The sequence below is a fragment of the Tigriopus californicus genome, chromosome 9 (genome assembly GCF_007210705.1).
Source record: "Tigriopus californicus strain San Diego chromosome 9, Tcal_SD_v2.1, whole genome shotgun sequence".
Lineage (NCBI taxonomy): Eukaryota > Metazoa > Arthropoda > Copepoda > Harpacticoida > Harpacticidae > Tigriopus > Tigriopus californicus.
The window spans coordinates 4,025,086-4,042,004 of record NC_081448.1 but is presented as its reverse complement, the minus strand read 5'-3'; the positions used below and the strand labels follow the sequence as shown (position 1 = coordinate 4,042,004).

General features: G+C 39.1%; 1 protein-coding gene across 1 annotated transcript; it reads left to right on the top strand.

Moving 5' to 3' along the window:
- Nucleotides 1–3,181: 3,181 nt before the first annotated feature.
- LOC131886649 (uncharacterized) lies at nt 3,182–11,785 on the top strand. Its single transcript, XM_059235044.1, has 11 exons — nt 3,182–3,578; nt 5,686–5,706; nt 5,865–6,639; nt 7,570–7,958; nt 8,028–8,262; nt 8,969–9,120; nt 9,200–9,279; nt 9,349–9,688; nt 9,848–10,559; nt 10,746–11,158; nt 11,232–11,785. The coding sequence occupies exons 1-11, from the start codon at nt 3,322–3,324 to the stop codon at nt 11,581–11,583; spliced, it is 3,726 nt and encodes a 1,241-aa protein (XP_059091027.1). The 5' UTR covers nt 3,182–3,321; the 3' UTR covers nt 11,584–11,785.
- Nucleotides 11,786–16,919: the final 5,134 nt, after the last annotated feature.

Genomic DNA, 16,919 nt, shown 5'->3' with positions numbered 1-16,919 from the left:
CTTTGCTTGAAAAAAAATGAGTTTATTTGCCCGTCAAAAAGCAGACATTTTAAAACGCCTTGATTGTGAAGTGGAAAAGGGATCAAGGAGTCGCAAGTGCAACTGGACTTTCGCCTTTGTTTGATCTGAACAATACACAAAACACAAATGACAAATTAAGCAATGTTGGAAGTTCATTATACGTCCTTTTCTATTGCTAGTTGTATTTTAAAGACTAGGACGGATTGTTGACAGTCTGATGATAGAAAATTCCGAGCTAACCTGACCAGAGCTTATGGTGGAAGATAGATATAAATTTCGTCACATCCATGCAGAGCTCTATTTTCTTTATCTTTTTTCGCGGATATACTTGTCATCATTAGGAATGTAACCCCGAGCCTATCAAAATTGAAAACTCGTAATACTCATTTACATTTATTACATCTAGGTAACATCTAATCTTCCAATGAATTAGAGCTGACTGGCCCTTGAACATGGGGTTGATCAGAAACTTTGGGCAAAAACTTGTTCAACTCGAACTAAAAAAATGTTCCAGAATCTATGTGTAATGTTGCCTGCGAATATTTAGTGGAGGCAAAAGAAGCAAACAGTGAAGGAGCCCAAGAAATAAGAGAGGACTTCTTTGTTTTGAAATAACCGGGATTCTAATGGGCTTGAAGGTGCTCTCAACACACACGCTAAGCCTTTACGGTCTTTACAGTTGACCCTAAAACCATGGTTGGGACCATGCTTTTGAAAACGTAGAGTGTCAAATACCCTTCGTACCGTCTCTGAATACTGTACAATCCCAAGCTGTCCAGTCTCTCCTAATACGAGAGCTCTCTCATTCCCTCAATGCTCTGCTTTGCTATGTACAGTATGCGTTTTGATTTTTCGCACTTTCAAAGGAGGTTATATTGAGCAAAATAGAAATTTAAAGAAGAGTCTTATAACGATATTTGTTGAGGAAAAATTGTAGAATTACCTTAATTCCAGCACTCTACATTCTAGAGAATCCTGTTTTCTAAAGTCAAACTCTTGCTATTCGCCAGCCTCTAAATTAAAGCTCTTTTTGAAAGTATTGGGACGGCATTGCTGAACTTAGGTTTGGAGGCCCTTGATGTTGACTTAACGTGTAACTTTGATGCTTCCAAAATTCACTCATGGGTGTCTATGAAGTCATCCAAGCGATGAATCGTTTTGATAAGTGACTAGCAATGGACTTCTAGAGATATGGATTGCGAACGGAAGCCAAATTTCTTATCTCCAAACCGTTCACTTTATTAAAAATAAGCACTTCATACGACCACTAGATCTTGTTGAATATATGCACTTGGGCAAGTTTGAGCCCACGCTATGCTTAGGGAACTCAGATATTAGCTATGTATTAAACACGACATAAAATTCGAATTTTCGGCCTGCTCATGGTCAGCTACATAAACTTTTGACACCATACCTTTGAAACGAAGCACTTTATCAAGAAACAATATAAAAATGACCTGCCTTTAATACAGGAGATCTACGTTTCTTATTTTCCTACATTTTTCGAAAACTGGCTCAGAGTCGCTATGACCAAGAGGAGGCCAATTTGGCGGGAAGCTCGTTTGCAGCCCATATCTCTAGAAGTCTGTGAACTAGCTCACTCCCCATTTCGATCTTTCTGGTCTCAAACATCTTTGCCTAAGAATTATAGTAAGCCTACTGTAGATTCTTGGTTGTCAATTCAATAGGAGTTACATATGTGAGTTTAGTAAATGGTTCAAAAAAGTAAGTTGAACCTGAAAATAGCAACAGAGCGCCCAATACCATTATGCCGCCTCAGTTCGATCCTGACTAGCTGAAACCAAGCTTCTTTGTAGTATTTGAATTGGAACATGCAAGATCAGAGGCGAAGCTGTCGTGATTCCCGAGGGTGAGATACGAGGTAATGATAGTTGTGAAAACGATGCGGGAATGCCTCTTTATCAAGAAGCCCATCATCAGATGGCAGGCTGAGCAAGAGAGCTGCCATCTGAGCCCAGTTTTCGAAAAATGTAGAAAAATAAGAAACGTAGATCTCCTCAATTAAAGGCAGGTCATTTTTATATTATTTCATTGGTAAGTGATTCGTGTGGTTGAATTCATCGGACGTTTAAGTTCAGAGATAGTATCAAGATGTTTACTTTGTACAAGTCGATTATTCAGCCCTATCTTGATTATGCTTCACTCATTTGGGCTTCAATGAATTCAGTATGTCTGCAAAAAGGTCGAACAGGTCCAAAGATGTTTTACACGGAACATCTTAAAACTGAAATCGCTCTTGTATTGAGGGAGAAAAGAAAGGTTCGGGCTGTATTTAAAGAAGGCGCAAAAGGTATCTAATACTCTTCAAATACAAACCGGTACATGAGTTTTTTTTGTCTTTTTAAGCAGACAAACTTCGGGTTGTTAACAATCTATGTATATAGAGATTCAAATGCGGGCTTTATATCAATGTTCTACAGGAAGAATACTGACGAAATTTTACTTGGAATTAATTACAATCTCTCTTAGGGGAGAATGCATAAAACCCAATTTTAAATGGTTTACTTTTTCCATCGGCTTTGGAGGTCTATTTTCACGCAACCTTGAATAAATCGCAATTGATTTCTTCCATGAAAGGGTGAGAGTTTAAAAATTTGCGAAAAAGAATAATTCAACTTATTAGAATAAAAACAAATTTATTTTGTCATTTAATCAATTCCAATGTTAAACCAAATCATGCAAATAAGGTAAGGGCAATGCTCATGCACGGTAAACCTATATGATGTTGTTTTGTAAAACGCAACATATTCTTCATTTACTTAAACACCCATAAAACTATTCTACGTTTAACAGAAACGTCAATAAAAGTGTTTAATATTCTGGAAAAAACACTCTTTAAAGTAACCCTGGCTGGAATGAAGCCAGCCAATTAATTTGATAAGATGATAGCAAATCCTTGTCTTCCGTCGTCCTAATCAGAAGACAAAGAAATCCATGAAATGTTTTGAAATGATAAGCAAGTTCAAGGAGGTTTTCATGACCTTCTTTGTATAACCTACATAGACCTCCTCCGTTGGATAAATCTAACAAGCACCAGGCTAGATCGTCAGGCTTGTAGCGAAAGTTGACCCGCCCTATTAAACGGCAAACTATCCTTCCCAACACGTCACACAATTTAAGCAAAGATTGCACCAGAAACAACCTAGAGCTGTGTTATCTTTATTCAATTTCAGCACTTGCAATAGACCTATTCGCGAGTTAACAGTGGTCGAACATTGAGATAGATTGCAGATCGCGTACCCAAATTGTGTCTGTGGATTGGAATTAAAGGTGCATAAAATGCCTTCATCTCCCAACAACGGACCGAATCATGGAACGAAAAATGCTGCAAAAATGGCCTATAAAGGAGAAAAGGACAAACTCCTGAAACACTTGGAGAATTACGATTGCATCAATGAACAATTTGAGTGCCCGTGGGAAAAAGATGATGTCGACTTGCACTCTTTGTTGGAAAATAAGACCTACATGGACATTCAAAAGCGACGGAAACCCTCCATGATGGAAAGTGTTCTCAAATTCACTACTACACCAATCAAGTGAGCCTAATTTCCTCTCGGCAATTGGATCCTCTTTTTACTTTAACTGAAATTTGATTCCCACTGAGCACATGCCAAGCCATACAGGGTGTCCAGAACCAACCTGTGCTCACTTCCCCCAATGGGGAACCATTTGTGAGGTTTTGTGAACTCACATTTTGAATTGGTAGTGAGTAAAATATCTATTTTAGATTACTAGATGCCTTCACTTTCTTCCAAATCGACGACAAAGTACAGGTTGGTTATTTTTTTCGGTTACAACAGTTAGATCAAGTAAGGGGTACAACGGGTACTACTCAAGACCATATTGACATACATGGTGACCATCTTAAAATCTCACAAAATGCAATCTCAAAGTTGGAAGGCCAATTGATAGTTAATGCCAGTTTTAGGGAATTGTCCTTGATATTTTGCCTTTACAACACGATAAGTACAAAATACAATTTCACACATTTCATGTGATGAACGACTTGAGATCTTTTTAGTCCCCATCAAAGTGCTCTAAATTTTTGGTTTAGTGATTTTGTTTGCCGCACTTCATCTGTCGTACTGTGAGCTAATTAATGTCTATTTTATGATATTGTGCGTGCCAACGAAATTGCATAGGTAGACCAACCTAGTCCTTGAATGTAGGTTGATCTGGGATGATAATTAAAAATCTGCCCAAATCTGACTTGGAAAATGCTAACGGATCAACAACACTTACGTATTCCTTCTGAATGTTTGAGGGAAACAAATTAAACTTTGAAGGAGTCCAAGAAAGAAGAGAGATGGACTTCATTATTTCAAAAACTGACGAAAAACCGACTTTTAAGATTATTGTTAGATTTACGGCAAACAATTTGGCTCATGGAATGCTAGTGGACCCCAACTGGAACAAAAAGCTTACATTTTTTTGCGGACTTCCTTACGGTTACCGGGATTGGAATCCCAGCAGTTCAAGACGAGAAGATTATTCATTTTACTTGACTTTTATTTATATATATTATTTGATCGACCAACGAATTGGAGTTGGCTGATCTGGCTAATCCTTGAATATAAGGTTGATCCGGAATTTCAGTCAAAAACTTGTCCAAGTCTGACTTAAATCTTGCTACTTGATCAACCCCTACATAAACCCTACGAATATTTGAGGGCAGCAAATTGAACAATGAAGGAGCCCGAGAAAGAAGAGAGTTGGACTTCATTGTTTTACATAACTAGCCTGGATTCTCGAGGGCTTGAAGGTGCTCTCAAAACGCACATTAAGCCTCTACGGTCACTACAATTGACCCTAAATCCTGGGTTGGGAAAAAGCTCATGAATGCTTTTGAAAACGTACAATATCAGATACCTTTCGTACCTTCTCTGAGTACTGTACAATCCCAACCTTTCTAACCTCTCCCAAAATTGAGATATCATTTATGAAAGTAAGGTCTTTTATAATGTCTAATGTCTCAATTAGACTAACCAGAGCTTCCATTATCAATATATTAAGTTTGAGGGCTTCTTTAAGAAGCTTTTCAGGATAGATTAATTTCACTTAAATCTTAAATCTCACGTCTATGAATTTGCTTGCCGAGAGCATGAAAATTGAAGCTTGGCAAGAAAAGCATCAGAGTTAACAAAAAATCACTTTGATTAAAATGGCCTTGAGTTGTTCGTCAAATGAAATTAATTGTTTAGTGTTTACAAAATTGCTTAAACCTGCTGTTAGGGCAAAGTCCGAAAAATGGGGTAATTTACTGACACTGGGATTGGCCACTAAATTGGCCTTCCACCCACAAGATTATTACAAGTTGTGAAATTTCAAGATTGTCATCTTGTAGCTCAGAGATAGGGATGAGCACTTCTTACTTGATCCACCTCGTGCGAGATTGTGAAAAGCACAATTAAACTGTATTTTGTCGTCGATTTGGAAGAAATTGAAGGCATCTAGAATTGAAAAAAGGAAAATGTTACCCAGTCGCAATTCAAAATGTACTTTCACAAAACCTCATGGTGGTTTCTCATTGACTTGAGTATGAACGTTCGCATCTTAGCCAACTTTAAGAGCTTTATGGTCAACTGAATAAGATTATCGTTCCGGTTGCCTAAAGCATGGGATAAAATCTTACTTTCGTTGCAGGTGGTGCCTTCGTCTTCTTAGGTAGGGGAAGTATCTAAGCTCATAAACCCATACTTGCTAACATGAAATAGCTGTTGTTCTTCTTTGTTGACCTTTCCTCGCATTATTTAAAGGAACTAAACTCAAATAGTTATCCTTGTACAAACCATCTAGTGTTTTTGTTTTGTAATTCCTTTAAGGAAAACGACCAGCTTCTTCAGCATTCCATCACAAATAGAAGATCCGCACCCGTGGAAAGCTACCCTCCTTATTGTTGCTGCTAGACAAAACCAATACGAGATTGTGGATATGCTCCTTAACAAAGGTGCCAAGAAGAACGTCAAGTGTTCCCACAATTTGACTGCCCTCCACTATGCGGCATTTTTCGGACATACCGAGACTTGTGAAAAATTATTGGCCAGGGATGACTTGGAAGTACAAGCTCAAAGTGATCGGGGTCTTACAGCCTTACATTGCGCTGCAGCTGCCAATCGCTTAGATTGCTTCAAAGCCATAATGAAAAAAGCAACCAAAGATAAAATTGACGTTAGCAATCAGGCTACATTTGCAAATTGGCACATGAAAACATCCTTACACTTCGCAGTAGAAAATGAGAATCCAGACCTGGTGGAGGAATTACTTTCTGTTGAGAGTGTTAACCTAAACGCTCAGGATATCAATGGCTATACAGCTTTAGCCATGGCCACAGAGTTGGGAAACATTTCCCTCATCGCGATGTTGATTAATTGCCCCAGAATCAAGACAAGCATTGCCACCGCCCAGACCAGCCTCCTCCCAGCTAACTTGGCCATCAAAGCCAACAACTTTCCAGCTTTTTGGTTGTTGATATCCAGATCGGAGCGAGATGAAATCATGGACATTGAAGAAAAGTGCTCGAAGGAAGAGGTTCACATCTTTAACAACCTCATATATCAAATGAGCTCCCGATGCCAACGACCTCAATTTAAGAGAGAGGTAAGGTTTTATAAGCTGAATTCAGCAAGGAGGGAAAGATGTCCGCCTCTCGATTCGTTTTGTTTCAACGCAAATTAATTGACAGAGGAGGACTAACACTTTAAGTCTGAGTAATGTTTCGTACTACTACGCTTTGAGAGAGCATACCTTTTGATACAGTTGTATGTGCAAGTAAAAATTGTTGTTACAAGAAGTTGGGACTAGTTTCATTTGAAGAATAATTCAGTCCATTAATGCGAATTGGAGTTGCCAAGTAGCAACCCCAACGCTCTCGTACGACAAGGCGTGAATTTGGTTTTTTTAAAAACACCATCTAATAGGATGCTAAGTGTTATCTAATAAACATAGGTGAGTGTGTGATTCCTTAAACGTAGTGACGTCATCAATTTTTGCCTTGTTGATGAAGTGCTCTTTATTTTGGTTTGAATAAACTGACAACTTCGTCCAGAAAACTGGGCTCATGGCTTTGTGGTGGGACAGGCCTGAACTTCAACGAGATGAAACATTCTGGTCTAGATCTGAAAACATGATCATTCTTTGTTGGACGTTTTGAGTGTTGTTAAGGGCATTTGTCATCGCAATAAGTTCTGCGTTCATTAGCATTTAAAATTGATGATAAGATTGAAGAACATTACTTTTTCTTCAAAATGATGGAGAGTTTTGGAAAGGTGCCAAATTATAGTGTTGAAAGTGTGGAATGAAATGTTTATCGTCAAATGAAAGTGAGCAATTGATGTCACGCAATATTGGTGCCACTTGGAAGAACAGCTTGAGTTTGCAGTTATTTTGCCTGTATCTTCTGAGCATGATCAAATTCCCGTTAATGAAAAATGCCTGAATTTAACTAGATTGAATTCTTTCATGTCTTTTTTGCCAGTCTATAAAGTTGTCTATGCTTGAAGCTTATACTTATTTCTTTTCTTCCCCCAGAAATACGACACTTGCGGGGACGGAATGGGATTGGGTTTGATCATAAACATTGAAAAATTCCAAGGAGAGGGCAATCGTCAGGGTTCTGTCAAAGATTTGGAACAGATGAAAGACACATTGTCCTATGTTGGATGTGAAGTCTTTGAAAAACACGATGTTAACATCACAGATGAGGAAATAAGAAACCAATTAGAAAATTTCCAGAATATTATAACCTGCAAAAACCCTCCCTTTATTGTGGTGGTGGTTATGACCCATGGAGAGAGTGAGGGAAAGTTGTTGACCCATAATGGCTCTGTGACTGATACAGAAATACTGAGCCGTTTCAATGGCGAAAATTGTCCCGTGATGCTGCGCAAACCCAAGATATTTATCTTTCAAGCTTGCAGGTAAGTTTTCAGTGTCATTTGGAGAGTAAGAGCCAACTTTTGCAGCCCTAATATTTTCTTCTGTCTCAGAGGAAACGGCAGAGACAAAGAGGTATCACTGCCAATTAGGAACAGAACGGATTCCGTGCCATTTCGCCAACCTGCCTATTCGGCCAATTGGAGTGATATGCTCATTGCCTACTCAAGTGTGCCTGGTCATGTATCCTACCGGCATAAACACACGGGCTCTGAATTCATTCAAAAAGTATGCGAAGTGTTCAAAGCTCATGTATGCGCGCTGGAGATTAGCCAAATGATGAGTTTGGTGAGTTTTCTTTCATTCTAGTAGTGTCTCCGCTACATAAGCAAATACTTCTTTGTACTCGTACATTCATAGACAGGTTGACCATGGCCGCTATTCGAAGAAATGAAATACATATTAAGACCTAAATCTCAAAGCGGCAGTCATCCGGCTACCCAGAGGATGAAAATGTTAGAGTTTGTGCCTCACTTAAGGTCGTTTTGTGTCAGTCATTTTTACCAAGGGGTAGGCACAGTGAAGAACACGGGGGCACATTTTCAATGCATAAGAAATTTCGTAAAAAAAAAGATCTTTTCGATCTTCTATATTGTTCAATTTGCTCCACTCAAATATTTGTACGGAGTAAGTAGACGTTGATCCAGTGGCCTCCTTTATGTTAGATTTTTATCAATTTGTTAATCAAAATTCGTGATCAACCCTCTATTTAAGGGCTAGCCAGATCTACCAACTCTAATTCATTGGTAGATCAAATATCATATGAATATAAAGTTAAGTAAAATGAATATGTTTCTCGTCCTGAATCGCTGGGAATTCCATTCCGAGTAACGATTAACGTTTTTGCGAGTGCAAGAAATATTTAACGAAAACATACAAAATTGTGCCTTAATCCAAGTTTTATAGAAGCCTTAATCTAATGCCCAGCTTAGCTCAATAAGCCATAGCATCGAACAAGTCATGCCTATTTTTCTAACCAAAAATTATCTTATAGATCATGAAAGAAATGGATGCCTACACGAACGCAGAGGAGAACAGCAAGCAAACTTGTTGCGTTGAATACCGCGGATTCTGGAAGGCGTTTTATTTCCCCGAGAAATGGCAATTTCAAGCCAGATTGAATCAAGGGAAAGAGACCTCTATATAGTGATTACTACATTACCATTAGAACAAAGAATTAAAAATGACAGCGTCATCAAATCCATCCAAGTGTTTATTATCACAGCGCCGATGAATTTGTTTTGATTGCGCAAAACTCTTTCTATTTATCCATCTCAGAACTTAATATGGCCCTAATTTGCTCTCGTAATCCATGTCTACCGATCATGTAACACAATTTCTCGTGACTCATGGATAAGATTGGCTGAAATTTAGTATTGTCTCTAAAACGAACGTTATATCTCATTGATAAAGAAACGGCTTTTGACACTCTGAAAGATAAGCCAACAGTTTACTGTCAAGAATGTTCTTCGAAACTCGCCATGGCAAATAAAACTAGTGTTTTTTATGTGTTTCGTTACAAAAATGAGTGGAAAAGTTTAGAAATCAGACTGCGACGAGCCTCGGATATAACAAATCAGCAACCAGGGCTTCTATTCAAACACTTAGAGTGCTTACCATGGACTTCGACCGATGGACAGGGTCCTGAACCAGAATGGGATCTCGTCGGCTCTTTCCAACTGGAACCCAAATTACAACGACTCTTCTCTAACAGGTAAATTTTGCCAATCTGGCTAAATCCCTATCCCTATTCCCTGCATCGAAGTAAGCCCCTCCCCCCCTNAAAAAAAATAGCCCAAGCCATGTCCAAGTTTTCTTCGAAGGTCCACTCTATCCACTCTACAGTAGCAAAGCTTACTCGTCCATTTTTCAGGAGCCGTCGGACAATCCCACCGGCCGGTAACGGAGAACTGGACGTCTGGAAATGTACTCCTTTGATTGCAGCCTCATGTTTAGGCTTAAATGAAGCGGTTCGGTGCTTATTGAAATTTGAAACAGAGAACGGTCAATGCTCAAAGGAGGGCACTGCCCTTCAATGGGCGGCCTATTTCGGGCACGAGGAAATCTGCGTGGAACTCCTGAAAAAGGAGAAGCTCAAGAGCACGGATGGAGCCCTTCATGCAGCCATCAGAGGACGACGACCAAAGGTGGTGGAAACACTGTTGAAACATCCGCAGATCGATCCAGAGCTCTTGCTCTGTACAGCGGGGCAAAGCCCATTGGAATTTGCTCTGGCTTTGCAATGCGACGAAATTATCATGTTGTTGATTCAATGCCCAAGGGTGGATTTGAAGCGGACTGATTGCGTGGGCTACGCTTTGGATCGAAAGAACATCGAGATGCTCAAGACTTTGCTGCAACGTGATATACCCATCTCCAAACAAATGCTAATCAAGGCGGCTGAATCGGGCGACAAATACATGTTCCGTCTCCTGGCCTTTGAGGCCAATGTTGGAATCCTGGAACATGAGTTTGCAAGTGAAAACGAGTCATTGGTCGTAGACTCTAAAAAGCGACAAACACAAAAATTCTATAGCGATGAAATCAAAGCACTCCGTTCACTTGGCAGTCGCACCAAAAAGACGGTAAGCGTAGGTGAAAATGAAGCTTTTGGCTTATCTGCCGTTCATTGTTGTTTGAGAATAACGGTTTTATGCTTTATGAATGTAGACAGTTCTTAGTACCAAATCGTAAGTTATAGTTATAAAGTTTGTAATTAATCTATCTAAGCCGCGAGAAGATGGTTCATTTCATAGCTTTTGCTTTTTCAGACATATGACTTGGAAGGAACTGGTGGTGGAGATTGTTTGATCATTAATATCGAAAACTTTGATGAACCTGTGGACAATTCGAAAACGGTTCCCAACAGAATTGGCTCAAAATATGACGTTGGGAAGATTGAGGAACTTTGCCAATATCTCAACGTCAATGTAACAAAAATCACCAGCGAGTCAAAAATCGATTTAAAAACGTTTGACGAAAAACTGAATAGGTTCTGGAATACGGATTTCACCTATTCCCCATTGCTGATGGTTTTTATAATGTCCCATGGGACCGACGACGGAGATTTCATTTTATCAGATCATAAACGGAAGAAAATCGAGGGAATCATTCAGCGGTTTTCACAAACACCACCCACAGGCATGCAAGGGAAACCAAAACTTTTTTTCATCAACGCATGCAGGTAGGCTCTGAGACAAGACTGTCATCATACTAAAAGAAACACTACAAACTATTTAAAATTTGTCCTTTCCCAGAGGGCAGACCTTTCCACTTCCAGCAACGATTCAAACAGACAGCAAGGCAAAACAGGCTCAAATCTATAACGATGTCATGGTGGCCTTTTCCACAATACCAGGCTACGTGAGCTTCCGGGAGGACAAAAACGGGTCTTTTTTCATCCAAGTGCTTTGTTCGGTTTTCAAAAAGAATGCTTCTCACCTGGACCTTGCCTCAATGATGGACTTGGTAATGGAAGAAATGCAAGACCGACAAAATGCAGACAACACCGAGGATTACAAACTGCAGACTCCCTGCGTGGAATATCGAGGGTTTTGGAAAAAGCTTTATTTCAGTTTCGGGGGCACAGCTCTAAGAGTGACATCATGAGGAGATCTTCACATCAGCGCATCCCATGAAAGTTTCCTGAGGCCCACAGCCCAAGGCTTCACTTCCATCCTCACAGACACCCCAGGAGTTGCCGGTGATCCACTTCCACTGCATGAAAAAGATGTGAAATGAATTCTATTTTTTATTTCTTAAAGAATTTAAAAAAATTGACGAACCTGAAAGATACATTGCTCACATGTTACATTGTCCGGTAATTTCACTTTTAGATGGAAAAAGCGTTCGTCCCAGGTATTCAGCGGGTAGTTCTCCGATCCACCGCTTGTGGGGAGCAAACCAATCCTGCAGATCACATTGAGGGATCATAATTACATAGTACGTAATATCTCACCCAGCCTCTCACCTGAACAAACAACGCTCCTTTTGTCAAGATCCAAAAAAGTGGGGAAAAATGTGACTTGCAAATGCTTGCTTGCCAAAAAAACTTTGATTAAAAGCAACTTCTCATATTCCCATTATCTGATCTGCGACAAAAGTAGATTGTAGGTTCTCTTTACTGCACTATAATGGATGAACACTTCTTTCACTTTTTTTGCTTCAAGATTTATTTTGAGGGGTTTGTGATTGATTTCATAAATTCATTCAAATACTTATGTATGTTACTACATAGTTATGTGACTTACCTGTCAAAGCAATCCTGGTCAGGGTCCTGTTGGATATTATCATTCGGGCAAATTTTGAACTCCCAATATCCCAGATGAGCTGTGGTAACTTCGACAGACACATCAATCCATTGGCCTGACTTGTAGTCTTCAACAATGATCCCCGAAGCATAAGGACCACCCGGAGCCTCATGAGGGTAAGGTCCATCATAAGGATCGCCGCAAATTCCGCACAAACCACGATTCACCTCCCATTGATGCTAAACACGAAAAAAACTCATCATCAGTATAAAATAGGATCTCGACTAATTTTGAACGTTTACCTTGAATCCCCCACAAAAGAGCTCGTTGTCATTGTAGTCGGGCACGGTATCGTACCCATCTCTCCACATTGAGGCACGACCGGATGGAACACGAAGCCGACCATGACCCGCAACGTGGGACAGACCAATCTGAATGGGTGGAAATGGGTTAATTTTCTTCTGGAAGCCAAAGCAAATTCGAAAGGCAAATCACTTCACTTACAAAGAAGAATACAGCGACCAAAAAACGAGCGTATTGCATGATTAATCCTAGATTATAGGACAACACAATTCAGAAATTTCAGACATACTAGTAATGTCCGATAGATGTGGCTACATATATACATTCCCTTTGTTGCCTTATCTTTTTCTGCCTTCAATGTATTTGCCTCTTCAAAAAGCAGCTTACATTTTAGCCATTACTCCGATGTCACATAAAGCCTACAATGAAACAGTCTTATTTTACTAGAAATATGCCGAAAACTTGCTACAGTAACTAGTAATGTACCCAAGGGTTTTTCATTGAAGAAAATTGGTTTGAAAGCAAATCTTCTCCATGCGAAAAGTCGATTTCAATACTGGGTTGGTTTAGCCACTTTTTGTTTTCGTAAATTGAGATGAATATGCCCATTGCCCAAGATGTGCCCAAGATGAGGTGCAATCCCCAGTCCGACACAATCAATCCAATTCAATCCAACACAAAATTTCAATCAAATCCCTTTTTTGTTAATCCCCAAATACATTTTATTTAAACAAACCACATTTGTTTGATTGCTTATTTGTTTGTGACGTAGTCCAATAGGGGTCATTTGATAATGGGTGTCCCTATTGGGGGATATTTCCGCGTCGTCATCATGGCCAACATTAATAGGGCATGTCAGGTGAGGGAATTTCAAGGAAAAATGTGTTCCGGCACCCTGATTTTGGGCATTTTGGGGAGGGAGGACAAAGACAAGCATCACAGTCAACAAGAACTATCCGGCCATTGAATTTTCAATAATCTAGTAATATTGAGTGAGCTGTGTTACAAAATGAAGATGTTTGGTGTTAAATGATGAACGCACTATCAAATTGGCTCAATATCACAAAGCTATTTGCCTAGACAAACAGATGAAATGAAATAAATGTCAAAATTGAATGCACGCACAGTCACAGTTTGGCTGGGCATGTTGCCTTTGATTTTACTCCATGGAATAACGTCAGTTGTTCATGAACGCGTTCACTTGACAAGCCCTATTATCACCTCACCCTCGGTAAGATATGAGCTTGTTTGAATGCAAAAAGCACGTTGAATGACAACATGCAACCAATTTTACAAAATATTGAACTAATGACCGAAGTTTCATGATAATTCATTCCTTTGAAATCTTTGAAATCAAAAGTCCTGGACATTTTCTCTTGCCTTGGAACCTGAAATGAATACCCTAAACCATGCAGCCTTAAGATCAAATTTGGTTGCTCTGCTTACTTTATCTCAACTTTTTCCCAGGGTGAAGATACTTGGGCTAAAAAGGAAACATTTTTATGTTTGCTCTTTTTGTGTGTAAAGTGAAGGGCCCTCTAGCTGCGTTTTCAGGAAAAGCCTCAATATCGTGGGCTTATGACAAGTAAGGCAAGCTGGAACAATGTGGGAATGAGAGAGCTAGATCGACCAACTGAAATTAATTTGAAACTGAAACTGAAATTAATCATGACTATTTAAGTTTATATCTAAATATAATTCAAATAACTATAAAAAAAACGTAATTCGTCAAATCGTTTTTACAGAATTTCCCTAAAAGAGGGCCCTATTACGATAGGAATACAGAGAGCATTAATAATTTTGAATTTCGTTCCTAATCTTTATTTTCAAATTAGCACCCCATGTATAACTCAAGTACAAGTCCATTGAGGCTGGCTTTGATCTAATGGAGTAACATGGTCAACCTGGTTAGTCTCAGTACTTTTTCGATCGAGGAGCCGACAATCACCGTTTTGAGTCACGATTGCATTGCTTTTGCAGCTTTATTTCTGTTCAATCAGGTGATCCTGGACTATTACAATACTGGCTTAAAATTTTGGATCAAAGTGAATTGAATGCATAGTCACAAAGACCGGAAATCCGACTCCAACTGCTTGCAAACACCAGCAATAATCTTCAAATATGGGCCGATTTGGCATCGCTTTATATTTATGTTGCTTTGGCACAATGTCGGCCACAATTTCAGACTCACTTGAGTGCCTTTTAATCCCATCACTATTCAGTACGGCTTAAAATCTATTCAAGTTTAGGCTAGCAAATATTCTGAACTCAATGTTTATGATAAAAGATTACAAATCTGGTGTTCAAATGCATCTCCAGATAGTCATCATACCTATATTTAATCACCTTCCTTTGTACTGACGTATATGTAAGTTGTTTGCTCCTATGGCTGCTACCTAATCTTCAATTCTTTATCCACCAAACGCGACAAGAAGAGACAATTCATGGGCACAGCTTGATATCGGCAATCTTAACTCGTTTCGTGGAAAGCTTATGCTTTTAATTGACCACATAGATAATAACCATGAATTTCTGAGAATATAGCAGAATTTCTACTGCAATAAGTTGCTGTTTACTTAATGGCAGTTGCTTTCTATGTATGAACTTAACAAAAATAAGGCTTGAAGAGAGTCGCTATGGTTGATCTTGACTCTTGAATGCAATTGTCTCTTTTTGTCTGCCTTGCGTTATTTGTCATCGTGGTAAAATAGCCTTATCAAGCTATGAAGGAAGTATATGAATGCATCTTGGCACCTTTCTATGCTGCAAACTCTTATAGAATACCATTAAATCTAGCCCAAATCAATCACTCATATGTCTAAAAAGTAGCAAGATCTGTTTGATTTTTTCCGCCAACACTTGATAAAGCATTACAACCTTCATATTGGACACCTTTCACAATTTGCATTTTTTGCTTACAAGTTTGAAGACAAAAGAGCATTGTTTGCTTGAGCTTCTCTTCAAACAAGTGGGCATGAAAAGGCAAAAGATTTTAGTTTTGCTGTTGCAGTAAAGCTTTTCAAAAGATCAATCAATTGGATGACCGTGCTGAAATGCTTTTCGAGCGCATTTTAGCACTATTACCTATTCATTTTTTCTTTATACGGCTATTTTCCACCATGTAAAAACAGAGCCTACTTTATCATTTGTAGTTTGTCATATATTATTCTGACTCCTTCTAGTCCGATTAAATTTCGCCCTTGGTTTGCCACTTTCACTTTTTTTCCCTTATCTAATTGCAGTGAACTAGCCGTTTCAAAACGGAGGTCTCCATGCTCTGCTTGTAATCGACACCATGTTCTTTTACGTACGTATGCATTTACTTATTTGATGGAACGCATTCAGGGAAGTATGAAGGTGTTAGGATATATAATCTATTAAGAACGTACTTCTCCTTATCTATCTTCGTATCTTCACTTATATTTCACTGCCGAACAGGTTCTATCAACTACCTCACAGAACCATTGCTGGAGGAACTCGTTTTTCCTGACTCGAGCTAAGATGTTTCCCTTCGAACTCGTTAATAAAAGTTCACCGTTTCAATAGCTCACTTGCACCTTTATCAAGAGAAGGTAAAGGTTTAAAAAGATAAAAGTTAAGAAATGAAGTCCCATGAGTAAGACAATCTTGGGTCCAATACAAGTCGGCAATGATTCCTATATTCATGCCAATAAATCACAGGCTTGGTTCTATATAGGTTGCAAATTTCACTGTAGTTGAGCCATGAATTATTCATTTAATATTCCTCCGATAAAGTCCGGTAAAAGTAACTACGAAGCGAGAATATCCCTCAATTGGGACGACCAAAATCAGATGGCAGGCCGAGCGAGAGAGCTGCCCTCTGACTTCGTAACAAACAAAACAAAACAAACCATGTCCGGAATCTTTTAACAAGAGGGTTGGACAAGGCATGGAGCTCCATGGACAAGGCAATTGGCGAACCTAGGCCACTGTGTGATAACAATATTGTACCTCCCCAAAAGTTACAAGTTTATTGTTCTTGGGCATAACGTCACGGGTAGACGAGTGTTGGCCACTAAGGACGAGGTTTGACAAGTGGCTCCACTTCAAAAATATAAACAATCAGTAGAACAAAAAAGTTTCCAAACAGATTTTGAACTGATGCGCTGTATAACAAAGAGTTCTATCATGACTCCATAAATCATATTATAACTCCTAAATCCATTGTCAATCAAATTAGTCATAAATCATTCAAGGCGTTGCCCTATTATGCAATGCAAACGTGTGACCTCTTTTTAGAAGCAATTGACTCCCAGTTGAGAAGGTTTCCAAAGAAAACTCATGTTCGTTGACAATTGGCAGCCAATCAGATTGGTCGAATTTGATGACGTACAGGGTGACAACTACGTTTTAGGGCATCCAAAAGTAGCT